This window comes from Mastigoproctus giganteus, chromosome 1, assembly GCF_048544385.1.
Source record: "Mastigoproctus giganteus isolate SK-2022 chromosome 1, ASM4854438v1, whole genome shotgun sequence".
Classification (NCBI taxonomy): Eukaryota; Metazoa; Arthropoda; class Arachnida; order Uropygi; family Thelyphonidae; genus Mastigoproctus; species Mastigoproctus giganteus.
In genome coordinates this window covers 266,318,836-266,333,715 of record NC_143575.1, presented here as the reverse complement: position 1 = coordinate 266,333,715, position 14,880 = coordinate 266,318,836, and the positions used below count along the sequence as shown (strand labels likewise).

The window sequence follows — 14,880 nt, the reverse complement described above, 5'->3', positions numbered from 1 at the left end:
GTTAACGGTAATAATCTTGTCGCAATGTGCCTATTTTAAAATATAAGAGAGTGGATAACTCGTTTTTACTAGTTACTACTTCTGAGCATGGTTTACAACCGAAATACCTGGTCATGTATTAAGAAGTTCAGCCTAAGAATGTTTTAATACAGTTTTAATTTAGTATAGTTTTAATACAGTTTGACAATTGTCTTCTCTTTCTGGTCTATCAATGCTGAAGGGTTTAGTTTAGGTAGGTTGTTAGCAGACTATGCGAATTGAGGACAAGTTTTTAGTTTTTTATATAATATCATATAATTCAACAGTCCTTTAATAGGGATAGGTTCACGGTTTTAAAGATTTTAATACTTAAAGATTTTATATTAAATGAACTGGATTAGTTTGATGTGAGCATCGGGTCAAGATTTCCTACAATAAAGGTATGATATCGATCTTATATTTAAACAAGAGTACTTAAAGTAGGCAAAAGTGAGCTTCATTGCTCTTACATTTTGAAATCTTAGACAATTCGTAAGTGAATCATTCCTTTGTCCAGCATATCCACACTGTATATGCTACCCGTCCATTAGTCACTTAATAGCCGTCTCGGTTATCAGATCGACTGTCGCAGTATCACAGTGCTTGTGTTCAAGTAACCCTTATTTTACTTAATAATGACCCCAAAGTGCAAGAGTAGTGATGCTGGCAATTCGAATATACCATAGAGAAGCTGTAAAGTGCTTCTTTAAGTGAAAAGGTGAAAGTTCTTGACTTAATAAGGAAAGATAAAAAATCTACAGTAAGAAACGGTCTTCTATCCTTGAAATTGTGAAGAAGGAAAAAGAAACTTGTGCTGGTTTTGCTGTTGCACCTCAAACTGCAAAAATTACGGCTACTGTGTGTGATAAGTGCTTAGTTAAGATGAAAAAGGCATTAAATTTATGGGTGGAAGACATGAACAGAAAATGCATTCCGATTGACAGCAATGCGTTGCACTAGAAAGCATTGAGCCTATACGAAGAATTTACTGCAAGACGGTTACACAGATTTAGGAATAGATTTGGACTGAAAAATATAAAATTTACTGGAGAGGCTGCATCTGCTGATGAAGAAGCTGCTGCCACATTTCCAGCAGAGTTGAAGTTGATTAAGGAGAAAGGATACTATCCAAAGCAAGTCTTCAATTGCAATGAAACCAGGCCTCTTCTGGAAGAAGATACCCAATAGAACCTATATTCATAAAAGTGCAAAGGAGGGCCAGGGCATAAAACATGAAAGGACAGATTAACTGTGGTACTATGTGGCAATGCTGCAAGGCATATGATAAAGCTAGGCATAGTGTACAGAGCGAAGAACCCACGCACTCTCAAAAACAAAAAGTTACCGTGTTCTAGTAACATAATCAGAGAGCTTGGGTGACAGCCATCTTGTTTATAGAATGGTTCCACCAATGCTTCATCCCAGAAGTGAAAAAATACTTGGAAGAGGAAGGGTTAGAATTTAAAGTCCTATTAATTAGCATTAGCATTAGTAGAGGCATTTGATGCAAGAAAACAAGCTTATGCAGCATCAGCCAAAAAAAAAAAAATGATAAAATAAAATAAATAATTAAATAAAAAATAATCACTTCCACTTCACCCCTCTGTTCGTTCGAAATACCTATCCAGCTGAGCCTTAAACTTATTTAGGCTATCAACTTCCACGACAAGGGATGGAAGTTTATTCCGCCAACCAACCACCCGCTGGCTAAAGGCAAATTTCCTCACATCTATCCTACATCCGTCTTTTCTCAATTTGAATTTATGCCCTCTCAGGTGATTATTCTGAGCAAGAGGAAGAATCCCATCAGCATTGAACATGCTCAAACCATTCAAGGCTTTATACACCTCTATCAGATCACCTCGCTGGTGCCTAGTCTCCAGACACTGTAATTTACAAAACTTAAGCCTTTCTTCGTAAGAGCACCCCTTTGTTCCATTCACTAATCTTGTTGCCCTTCTCTGTACTTGTTCCAGTATCTCTACATCCTTCTTGAAATGAGGCATCCAGACCTGTATACAGTACTCTAGGTGTGGTCTGACCATTGCCTTATAGAAGGGAATAATCACCTACTTATCCCTGCTAGAAAAATTCCTATATATCATCGACAATACACCATGAGCTATTCTTGCAGCCCATCTGCACTGCTCAGAAAACTTCATATATGCCTGCACAACCACCCCCAGGTCCCTTTCATTCTCTACCACTGTCAGTGTAGTACCACAGAGTTGATACGTTGCTCTGGGTAGACAATAATAGACAATGCACCTGGCCATCCTGAATCTGTTTGCTACGAAAATGAAAATGTCAAGGTTGTATTTTTACTTCCAAATACAACCTCATTGCTTCAGCCCTTTGACCAGGGCATTTTCGGTTTGTCAAGGCTACAGACACCTGCCTGGTATTTAATGATGAGAGCCTTGTCGATCAATTCGGCCCTGGAAAGATTGTGCAAGGCTCAAGGGGTAGAATTTTTTTCAGCCTGGACTGTACTTGTTAACAGGAGAGATTGCTTCTACAGGGATGGGATACACTTAAATAGAAAGGGTGCAAGAATATTTGCTGATGCTATCGAGGCAGTGTTAGGTGGGTCGGAAAACTGCTAGCTTGGGGGGAGACAAAGACCAATACATTGACAGTAGCCACTGGCAGAGGTGAAAGAGATTCTTGCACTGCTTCTATTAGAATGAGCAGAAGCCTGAAAAACAACATTGCATGGTATTTCAGAGACTGCTGGGAGCCATTGCGGTACAAGTAAACACATGGGTTGTGTTAGGGTAGCTAAGAATAGAAACAGGTTCAGGTATACTTGCGTGTACACCAATGCTAGGAGTTTAGTAAATAAATTTAATGAATTTGAGGTATTGCTCAAAACATCAAAGGCAGATATTGTTGGGATATCAGAGACGTGGTGTCACACAGATATAAGGGATGCAGAACTGCAGTTTGGGGAGTACAACGTCTACAGAAAGGATAGACAGGATAGGAAGGGGGGAGGGGTTATGCTATTAGTTAAGAAACACATGAAAACCGAGGAAGTGAAGCCAGTCGACATCGCTGGACAGTGCAGTGTTGAGTCAGTTTGGTGTGACATAAGCGTTGGGAGATCAAAATTGAGAGTAGGAGTGTGCTATAGGCCTAATGACTCTGATGAGTATAATAAGGAACTGTACAGGGAAATAGAGTGGGCCAGTAAATCAGAGAGTCTTATAATGGGAGATTTTAATTTCCCAGATATTGACTGGAATTTGGGGGCTGGTTACTCACGCACTAGCAGGGCTTTTGTGGATTTATTGGATGATTGTTTTCTACATCAGCATGTTCGGGAGGCAACTAGAGGGAGTAATACTCTTGATTTGATTATCAGAAGTGATTCTTCATGTATTAAGAATCTGCAGATAAATGAACCACTAGGTGGCAGTGATCACAGTGTGCTGAAGTGGGATTTACTCAAAGAGGTAACTACCATTAGGGGTAAAGGGAAGGGTTATTGCTTCCGTAAAGGCGACTACGATGGACTGAGACAGTATTTAAATTCTATACAGTGGGACCAACTGATGATGTTACCAACATCAAATTCAAAATGGGAAGCATTCAAAGAACTTATCTTGGAAGCTACTAGGCTTTACATACCAACTAAGAAATATTGTTCAAGGTTTAGGCCAAAATGGATGTCAGATGAACTAATGAGGCATATGGCAGAGAAGAAAAATGCATGGGATACTTACAAATTAACACATGACACAGAAGCCTATGATAGATACAAGTTGATATGCAACCAAGTTACAAAGGAGGTTAGGCAGTCGAAGGCAGATTATGAGAAATCCTTGGCAAGGGATGCAAAGAAAAACAGCAAAGAGTTCTTTACTTATGTAAACTCTAGAAGGAAGGTGATGAATCAGATTGGTCCACATGATATTGATGGGTCAACTGTTGATGATCATGCACAGGTAGCTAACAAACTAAATGAATATTTTGCATCGACATTCACACATGAGGAGTTATTCAGCAAGGGGAAAGCCAGAGGTGTATTCAACTCTAGCAGTAAGCTAAAGAATCTTCAAATAACTGGGAGTAAAGTGGAGGAGAAACTGTTGAAGATAAACACAAGAAAGGCACCCGGGGTGGATGGGATCTATCCAGTTATATTAAAGGAGGCAGCAAAGGAAGTAAGCAAACCCTTAGCCATAATTATGAGAGCTTCCTTGGACTCAGGGGAGGTACCCATAGACTAGAAATGTGCAAATGTGACCCCAATTCACAAAGGAGGATCAAAGGCTGACACAAGTAATTATAGACCTGTGAGCTTAACTTCTGTTCCAGGAAAATTAATGGAGGCACTGGTTAAAGAAGCACTGCAGGATCATTTAGACAAGACTTCAGTTATAGCTCAGACACAGCATGGTTTTGTTAAGGGGAAGTCTTGCCTGACCAACTTGATTGGATACTATGATGCAGTCACAAAAGAACTGGATGCAGGGAATAACTTTGATATTATATACTTGGAACTTAGAAAGGCTTTTGATACTGTTGCACATGGAAGACTGCTACACAAATTGGAGCAGTGTGACATTGGAGGCAAATTGCTGCTATGGATAAAGGGGTGGTTGAGGGGGAGAAGACAGAGAGTGGTAATCAATGGACACTGCTCATCGTGGACTAATGTTATTAGTGGAGTCCCTCAGGGCTCAGTGTTGGGTCCATTATTGTTTTCTGTATTTATAAATGATATTGATGATGGTATATCAAGCTTAATGTCTAAGTTTGCAGACGATACAAAGGTTGGCTGGGTTGTCAAGGACACTACTGACACTATGCTGCTGCAACAGGATCTGGAAAGGTTGAGCAGATGGGCTGAGAGGTGGCAAATGAAGTTTAACATTGACAAATGTAAAGTACTACACATGGGAAACAGCAACCCCAGAGCAACGTATCAACTCTGTGGTACTACACTGACAGTGGTAGAGAATGAAAGGGACTTGGGGGTGGTTGTGCAGGCAGATTTGAAGTTCTCTGAGCAGTGCAGACGGGCTGCAAGAGTAGCTCATGGAGTATTGTCAATGATATACAGCAATTTTTCCAGCAGGGATAAGGAGGTGATTATTCCATTGTATAAGGCAATGGTCAGGCCACACCTAGAGTACTGTATACAGGTCTGGAGGCCTCATTTCAAGAAGGATGTAGAGCTGCTAGAACGAGTACAGAGAAGGGCAACAAGATTAGTGAATGGAACAAAGGGGTGCTCTTACCAAGAAAGGCTTAAGTTTTGCAAATTACAGTGTCTGGAGACTAGGCACCAGCGAGGTGATCTGATAGAGGTGTATAAAGCCTTGAATGGTTTAAGCATGCTCAATGCTGATGGGATTCTTCCTCTAGCTCAGAAAAATCACCTGAGAGGGCATAAATTCAAATTGAGGAAAGACAGATGTAGGATAGACGTGCGTAAATTTGCCTTTAGCCAGTGGGTGGTTGGTTGGTTGGAACAGACTTCCATCCCTTGTGGTGGAGGTTGATAGCCTAAATAAGTTTAAGGCTCAGCTGGACAGGTATTTTGAACGAACAGAGGGGTGAAGTGGAAGTGGGTTTTTTTTTGGCTGATGCTGCATAAACTTGCTTTCTTGCATCAAATGCCTCTACTAATGCTAATCAGCAATTGATGCAGACCCTAATCTGGACATAATGTAGTGTTGGAAATCATTCACTATTGCCGATGCAATAACATTCATCAAAGCTTCAGTGGATCAATTAAAACCAGAAACTGTAAATGCTTGCTGGAAGAACTTATGGAGTGAAGTCGTGAATGATTTTAAAGGCTTCCCGGGGATCGATGGAGAAGTTAGGAAAATCATTCATGCAGCAAGAAAAGTTGGTGGAGAAGGATTTGCCAACATGCTTGATAAAGAAGTGGAAATACATATTTAAGAACATCGAGAAGTGTTAATAAATGAAGAAGTGGAAGACCTTGAGTCATCTACAGAGGAAGATGAAGAAGAAGAAACTGAAGCAGAACCAGCAATGTGGACATTACCGAAATTTGTCCAAGTGTTTCGAATTGCACAGACATTAAAGGGCAAAATTATGGAATATGATCCTCGGATGTAATGTAACATTAAAGTCACTCACATGATCACCAAACCAACCTCTGCAGACAACATTTTTGTTTGCAGAGGCTGGTTCTGGAGACAAAATACGTTTTGATGAGTTAAAAAGAAAGAGACAACAACTTCCAATTAAAATGTTCTTCCAAAAGATTTCAGCAAAAAAACCTTCAACTATTGAGGATCCCCAACTATCGACATCATCTACTCCTGACATCCAACCATCGACATTGTCATGGCTCGATGATCCTCCTTCTGACGTATTGTCGGGACAATAATAGCCTAACCCTATGTTACAATGCCTACGTCATTCACCTCACTTCACATCACGTAGGCAGGTGCCTCCGTAGCCAGGTGGGAGGGAGCAGCAGTGCATAACACACGCTTCTTGATTAGATCAAGAAGCGTGTGTTATGCACACGCTTCTTGGTCTAATAGGTTGATAGCCTAAATAAGTTTAAGGCTCAGCTGGACAGGTATTTTGAACGAACAGAGGGGTGAAGTGGAAGTGGTGTTTTTTTTTTTTTTTTTTTTGGCTGATGCTGCATAAGCTTGCTTTCTTGCATCAAATGCCTCTACTAATGCTAATGCTAATGGGAGATTTTAATTTCCCAGATATTGACTGGAATTTGGGGGCTGGTCACTCACACACTAGCAAAACCTTTGTGGATTTATTGGATGATTGTTTTCTACATCAGCATGTTCGGGAGGCAACTAGAGGGAGGAATACTCTTGATTTGATTATCAGCAGTGATTCTTCATGCATTAAGAATTTGCAGATAAATGAACCACTAGGTGGCAGTGATCACAGTGTGCTGAAGTGGGATTTACTCAAAGAGGTAACTACCATTAGGAGTAAAGGGAAGGGTTATTGCTTTCGTAAAGGCGACTACGATGGACTGAGACAGCATTTAAATTCTATACAGTGGGATCAACTGATGATGTTACCAACATCAAATTCAAAATGGGAAGCATTCAAAGAAGTGATCTTGGAAGCTACTAGGCATTACATACAAACTAAGAAATATTGTTCAAGGTTCAGGCCTAAATGGATGTCAGATGAACTGATGAGGCATATGGCAGAGAAGAAACATGCATGGGATACATACAAATTAACATGTGACACAGAAGCCTATGATAGATACTCGTTGATCTGTAACCAAGTTACAAAGGAGGTTAGGCAGGCGAAGGCAGATTACGAGAAATCTTTGGCAAGGGATGCAAAGAAAAACAGCAAAGAGTTCTTTACTTATGTAAACTCTAGAATTAGATAGTATGAATCAGAGCTGTAATACTCAATATGTTCTACTTTACTTTAATGTACCGGTAAGTTGTCGATTTTTTCGTTTTTTCCATTTTAATTTCTGGAGGGTATCATACGGAAGTGTTCCACGTACTATATTGAGGTAAACTCCTCTTATTAATTTACTAGTAAACTCTAGAAGGAAGGGGATGAATCAGATTGGTCCACTTGATACAATGGGTCAACTGTTGATGATCCTGCTCAGGTAGCTAACAAACTAAATGAATATTTTGCATCGACATTCACACATGAGGAGTTATTTAGGGAGGGGAAAGCCAGAGGTGTATTCAACTCTAGCAGTAAGGTAGAGAATCTTGTAATAACTGAGAGTAAAGTGGAGGAGAAATTGTTGAAGATAAACACAAGAAAGGCACCCGGGGTGGATGGGATCTATCCAGTTATATTAAAGGAGGCAGCAGAGGAAGTAAGCAAACCCTTAGCCATAATTATGAGAGCTTCCTTGGACTCAGGGGAGGTACCTACAGACTGGAGATGTGCAAATGTGACCCCAATTCACAAAGGAGGATCAAAGGCTGACACAAGTAATTATAAACCTGTGAGTTTAACTTCTGTTCCAGGAAAATTAATGGAGGCACTAGTTAAAGAAGCACTGAATTATCATTTAGACAAGACTTCAGTTATAGCTCGGACACAGCATGGTTTTGTTAAGGGGAAGTCTTGCCTGAACAATTTGATTGGATACTATGATGCAGTCACAAAGGAACTGGATGCAGGGAATAACTTTGATATTATATATTTGGATCTTAGAAAGGCTCTTGATACTGTTGCTCATGGAAGACTGCTGCACAAATTGGAGCAGTGTGACATTGGAGGCAAATTGCTGCTGTGGATAAAGGGGTGGCTGAGGGGGAGAAGACAGAGTGGTAATCAATGGACACTGCTTATCGTGGACTAATGTTATTAGTGGAGTCCCTCAGGGCTCAGTGTTGGGTCCATTATTGTTTTCTGTATTCATAAATGATATTGATGATGGTATATCAAGATTAATGTCGAAGTTTGCAGACGATACAAAGGTAGGCAGGGTTGTCAAGGACACTACTGACACTATGCTACTGCAACAGGATCTGGAAAGGTTGAGCAGATGGGCTGAGTGGTGGCAAATGAAGTTTAACATTGACAAATGTAAAGTACTACATATGGGAAACAGCAACCCCAGAGCAACGTATCAACTCTGTGGTACTACGCTGACAGTAGTAGAGAATGAAAGGGACCTGGGGGTGGTTGTGTAGGCAGATATGAAGTTTTCTGAGCAGTGCAGATGGGCTGCAAGAGCAGCTCATGGTGTATTGTCGATGATATATAGGAATTTTTCTAGCAGGGATAAGGAGGTGGTTATTCCCTTGTATAAGGCAATGGTCAGGCCACACCTAGAGTACTGTATACAGGTCTGGAGGCCTCATTTCAAGAAGGATGTAGAGATGGTGGAACGAGTACAGAGAAGGGCAACAAGGTTAATGAATGGAACAATGGGTTGCTCTTACGAAGAAAGGCTTAAGTTTTGCAAATTACGGTGTCTGGAGACTAGGCACCAGCGAGGTGATCCGATTGAGGTGTTTAAAGCCTTGAATGGTTTGAGCATGCTCAATGCTGATGGGATTCTTCCTCTTGCTCAGAGTAATCACCTGAGAGGGCATAAATTCAAATTGAGAAAAGACAGATGTAAGATAGATGTGAGGAAATTTGCCTTTAGCCAGCGGTTGGTTGGTTGGTGGAATAGACTTCCATTCCTTGTCATGGAAGTTATAACCTAAATAAGTTTAAGGCTCAGCTGGACAGGTATTTCGAACGAACAGAGGGGTGAAGTGGAAGTGGTTATTTTTTATTTATTTATTTTTTTTTTTTTGGCTGATGCTGCATAAGCTTGCTTTCTTGCATCAAATGCCTCTACTAATGCTAACATCTTTTTTCATTTTCCAAGTGAAGATTGCATGATCATTTTCTGACAATGGTTCCTTTACTTTAAGCTGTGTGATGTCATCTGATTTGTTAGTAATGATGAGGTCAAGAATATTCTCCCCTAGTACTTTCTCTAACATGCTGGTACAAATAATAAACTCGTTTATTTAAAAAACGTTTTTCCCCATGGTGAGTTTCCCTGCTGCTTATTCCAGTCAATTTGTAATAAGACATTCATTCATTCATGCTTGCTTGCTTGCTTGCTTGCCCATTCCATCTGAATGTAAAGACTCTTGTCATTCTTCACAATCTTCTGGTCTGTAAATTACTCCCACTCTCATTGTTCCTTTGTTTCTAACTAACTCACACCGCACAGATTCAATGCTGGCAGATTTAACTTCAGATTCAGAAAAAGCTCTTTTTGTGCTTAGGCTGTTTTTGATAAGAAGCATGACTCCTCCACCACTTCTGTCTTCCCTAAATACATTATACATACCGTAGTGGAACTCGTCATCACCAATTTCTGGGTAGCACCATTTTTCTGTTATCCCTATTATATCAGCATTAGTTTTCATAAACTAGGAGTTAAAATTCAGCCATTTCAATGAAAACACTCCTGACATTACTGTAGACTCAGTTGCTCGTTCCAAAATTGTGATATTATATGTCACAATTTTGTCTTATATGCTTAATATTTATATTAAGGTTGTATGTCTTTATATGCTTAATATTTAAAAACAATGTTCTTATAAAATGTTTGTTGTGTTGTTTTTGTGAGAATCAATTAAACATTTTTACCGAGAATTGAATTGTATTAGGCCTGAAAATATATTGTGAACCTGAATTTTTTTGATAAATAAAATTGTCTTATGAATAGATATATTTTTATATTAGTCAAATTTTTAAATAATTTTTTGCTAGGTATTCTCCTAATGATGGCATTATGCAACAGTGTAGACGTTTATGAGTATGTCCCATCCATGCGGCTTACCAAAAGATGTCATTATTTTGATGTTCATGAAGATATTGGATGCACTTTTGGTGACTGGCATCCATTGGCATCAGAGAAACTTCTTTCGATGGCTATGAATATTGCTTCTGATGTTGATATTTTTTTGACTGGAAAAATTACTGTTGAAGGACTTAGAAATCTGAAGTGCTAACTGTGTAGTTGAAAAGTTAGAGCCAACTTTGCTGGTGTTTGACAGCACTCTATATCGGTAATTTTTTTTTTCTTGCATAATTTTTAGTATTTATAAACATACTTTCTTTTTTTATCTTTTATTTTTATAGATCTGAGTTTAATAACATTTAATTATAAATTATTACAGTAACAGTTATAATTAAATAAAAAAATTTAAACGAGCATGTTATTAATAATTTGGTGACTTGATTTTAAACAAGAGAATCATTACGGAATTTTGGCAGACTGATGAATTGAAAATTGATTGTGTAATAATCATTCTTCTAATGCATATGGATAGCAGTTTGCATAGCAGTCTTTTATGTGCAACAGTATCAAAAGATTTTCTGAAATCTAAGTATATGATGTCAAAATTATTTTTTGTGTCCATTTCCTCTGTTACTGTCCCCTTCTCGCCAATAAATCTAAGAACAATATCCTGTTTAGGGAGTTTTAAATTTGATTTTTTTTTTGCATTTCTAATTTGCATCTGTTACTGAATTTTTAAAATTTTTTACTGGTAGATTTTTGTATTCCTCTTTTTTTTTTTTTTTTTTTTTTTTTTCATCTATTCTTCATTCAGAATAAATTATAATGTTTTATACTTATCTATTATTGGGTTCTTATATATATATATATATATAAATATATATATATAGAAGATCAAAGAGTGACTGGGTAATTGCAAACCTGTTAGCTTAACTTCTTTTCCAGGGAAAATACTGGAGTCACTAGTTAAAGAAGTAATACAGGATCATCCAGATCGGAATGTAGTTATATTGCTGTCAGGCATGGATTGTTAAGGGGCAATGTTGTCTGCCCAATCCATTGGATACTGATACAGTAACAGAGGAAATGGATACAAAAAATAATTTTGACATCATATACTTAGATTTCAGAAAATCTTTTGATACCATTGCACATAAAAGACTGCTATACAAATTGAAGCAGTGTGGCATTAAGAGTAAGTTTCTGCAATAGATAAAGAAATTATTGGAAGGATTGAGTGGGAGAATACAGAGATTGGCTATCAATGAGCACTGCTCTTCTTGGATAATGTTTTTAGCAGAGTTCCTCAGGGTTCAATGCTCTGCTCATTGTTGTTTTCTGTATTCATTAATATCAATGAAGGAATATCAGACTTAATTTTTAAGTTTGCAGATGATATGAAGATTGGTAGGATAGTTAATCACAGTAATCAGGGTATGCTACTGCAACAAAATCTAGACAAATTAGGTAGATAGACTGAGATGTGGAAATCCAAATTAACATACCAGCTGTGCAATAATACATTCAGCTTAGTAGAGAATGAAAAATACTTGGGGGTTATTATGCAGACAGGCTGCCAGGACAGCTTATATGGTTTTTGGCAATGATATACAGGAATTTTTTAAGTAGGGTTAAGGAGGTGATTATTCCATTATATAAGGCAATGGTTAGGGCACATCTTGAGTACTGCATACAGGTGTTGAAGCCTCATTTTAGGAAGGATGTCCATCTGTTGGAATGGGTGCATAGAAGAGTAACAAGATTGGTGGGGGAAGCAAAAGGTTACTCTTACTAGGAAAGGCTTCAGTTTTGAAAATTGCAGCATCTGGAAATAAGGCACCTGTGAGAACTGATAGAGGTGTTTAAGGTCTTGAATAGATTGCATAAGCTCACTGCTGATAGAATCCTTCGTTCCTTTAACATGAGGGGACATAAATTCAGATTAGCATTAGCAGAGGCATATGGAAAGCAAGGTTATACAGCATCAGCCAAAAAAAAAAAAAAGACCCCTTCCATTTCACCCATCCGGTCATTCCAGACATTTGTCTAGTTCTCCCCTGAATTTATTTAAGCTGTCAACTTCTACAATGACAGCTAGATGTTTGCTCCAGCAATCAACCACCTGCTGGCTAAAGGCTAACTTCTGCACATCTATTCTACAACTGTCTTTCCTCAATTTGAATTTGTTCCCTAAGGCAATTAATTAAAGAGGAAGGATCCCATCAGCATTGAGCATGCTCAAACCATTCAAGGCCATATACACTTCAATCAGATCACCTTGCAGGTGCCTAGTCTCCAGACACTGTAATTTGCAAAATTTAAGCCTTTCTTCATAAGAGCAACCCTTTGTTCCATTCACTAATCTTGTTGCCCTTCTCTGTACTCGTTCCAGCAGCTCTACATCCCTCTTGAAATGAGGCCTCCAGACCTGTATACAGTACTCAAGGTGTGGCCTGACCAATGCCTTATACAAGGGAATAATCACATCCCTATCCCTGCTAGAAAAATTCCTGTATATCATTGACAAGACACCATGAGCTACTCTTGCAGCTCGTCTGCACTGCTCAGGGAACTTCATATCTGCCTGCACAATTACCCCCAGGTCCTTTTCATTCTCTACCACTGTCAGCATAGTACCACAGAGTTGATACGTTGTTCTGGGGTTACTGTTTCCCATATGTAGTACTTTACATTTGTCAATGTTAAACTTCATTTGCCACCTCTCAGCCCATCTGCTCAACCTTTCGAGATCCTGTTGCAGCAGCACAGCATCAGTAGTGTCCTTAACAACCCTGCCAACCTTTGTATCGTCTGCAAACTTGGACATTAAGCTTGATATACCATCATCAATATCATTTATAAATACAGAAAACAACAATGGACCCAACACTGAACCCTGAGGAACTCTACTAATAACATTAGTCCACGTTGAGCAGTGTCCATTGATTACCACTCTCTGTCGTCTGCCACTCAACCATCCCTTTATCCATAGCAGCAATTTGCCTCCAATGTCACACTGCTCCAATTTGTGCAGCAGTCTTCCATGTGCAACAGTATCTAAAGCCTTCTTAAGATCCAAGTATATAATATCAAAATTATTCTTTGCATCCAGTTCCTTTGTGACCATATCATAGTATCCAATCAAATTGGTCAAAGTATTCAAAGTATTCATGTTGAGTTAATTGCGGCCTGCAGGGTTTACCCTATTATCCGCAGTATTAATAAGGCATTCTGCCAAATGCCGGCATAAAAGGAAAAAAAAAAAAAGAGAATTTATAAGGAAACAAAATAATCAAAGGATAGCAGTTTGTGTACTAGTGTTGAGTAATATGTTGGTAATGTTGTATGTAATGCCGGCACCTGGCTTTAGCAGCAGGGGTTGAGGGCAAAGAGACCCCCCAATCCCCCGCTCCCATCCCTAGCCACGAGGAGGCAGCCAGGAACTACTCTAGCGAAAGTAAGGGGAAATTTGAATTAATAACCCGAAAAAAAAAAAAAAAAAAACTACAACAGTGGACATAAATTTTAAAGCAAAAATGGCAAGCAACAGAACTTTTAAACCAGAAACAAAACAAGCACATGGCTAGCTCTAAAGTTTAACATAATCATTAACAAGTAACATTTAACATAATCATTATTCGTCAATCAAATTGGTCAAACAACACTTCCGTTTAAGCCGACTGGTCTAGCTGGTCTGATCCGCCTCGGGCTTGGATCAGAGTAGTGCAAAAACTTTGGGAGGAGTATTATGGCCACAGAAGCTGATGCACCAACAACTAACAAAAAAAAAAAAAAAAAAAAAAAAAAACTTTTCCCTTAACAAATCCATGCTGTGTCTGAACTGTAACTGAAGTCTTCTCTGGATGATTCTGCAGTGCTTCAATAACCAGTGCCTCCATTACTTCCCAGGAAAAGAAGTTAAACTAATAGGTCTGTAATTACATTTGTCATTCTTTGATCCTCCTTTATGAATCAGGGTCACATTTGCACATCTCCTGTCTATGGGTACCTCCCCTGAGTCCAAGGAAGCTCTCATAAATATGGCCAAGGGTTTGCTTACTTCTTTTGCTGCCTCCATTAATATAACCGGACAGATCCCATCCACCCCAGGTGTCTTCCTTCTGTTTATCTTCAACAATTTCTCCTCCACTTTAGCATTAGCATTAGTAGAGGCATTTGATGCAAGAAAGCAAGCTTATGCAGCATAAGCCAAAAAAAAAAAAAAAAAAAACCCACTTCCACTTCATCCCTCTGTTCGTTCAAAATACCTGTCCAGCTGAGCCTTAAACTTATTTAGGCTATCAACCTCCACCACAAGGGATGGGAGTCTGTTCCACCAACCAAACACCCACTGGCTAAAGGCAAATTTCCGCACGTCTATCCTACATCTGTCTTTCCTCAATTTGGATTTATGCCCTCTCGGGTGATTTTTCTGAGCTAGAGGAAGAATCCCATCAGCATTGAGCATGCTTAAACCATTCAAGGCTTTATACACCTCTATCAGATCACCTCACTGGTGCCTAGTCTCCAGACACTGTAATTTGCAAAACTTAAGCCTTTCTTCGTAAGAGCACACCTTTTTTCCTTTCACT

At 39.0% G+C, this 14,880-nt stretch overlaps 1 protein-coding gene across 1 annotated transcript in view; it reads left to right on the top strand.

Moving 5' to 3' along the window:
- LOC150091946 (beta-galactoside alpha-2,6-sialyltransferase 2-like) overlaps nt 1–10,551 on the top strand; it is a 52,397-nt gene extending 41,846 nt beyond the window's left edge. The window contains exon 4 of the mRNA XM_090386210.1: nt 10,258–10,551. Within this exon, the coding sequence (XP_090242336.1) occupies nt 10,258–10,499 (242 nt within the window). The 3' untranslated portion in view covers nt 10,500–10,551. The remainder of the gene's footprint in view (nt 1–10,257) is intronic.
- The last annotated feature ends 4,329 nt before the right edge of the window (nt 10,552–14,880 follow it).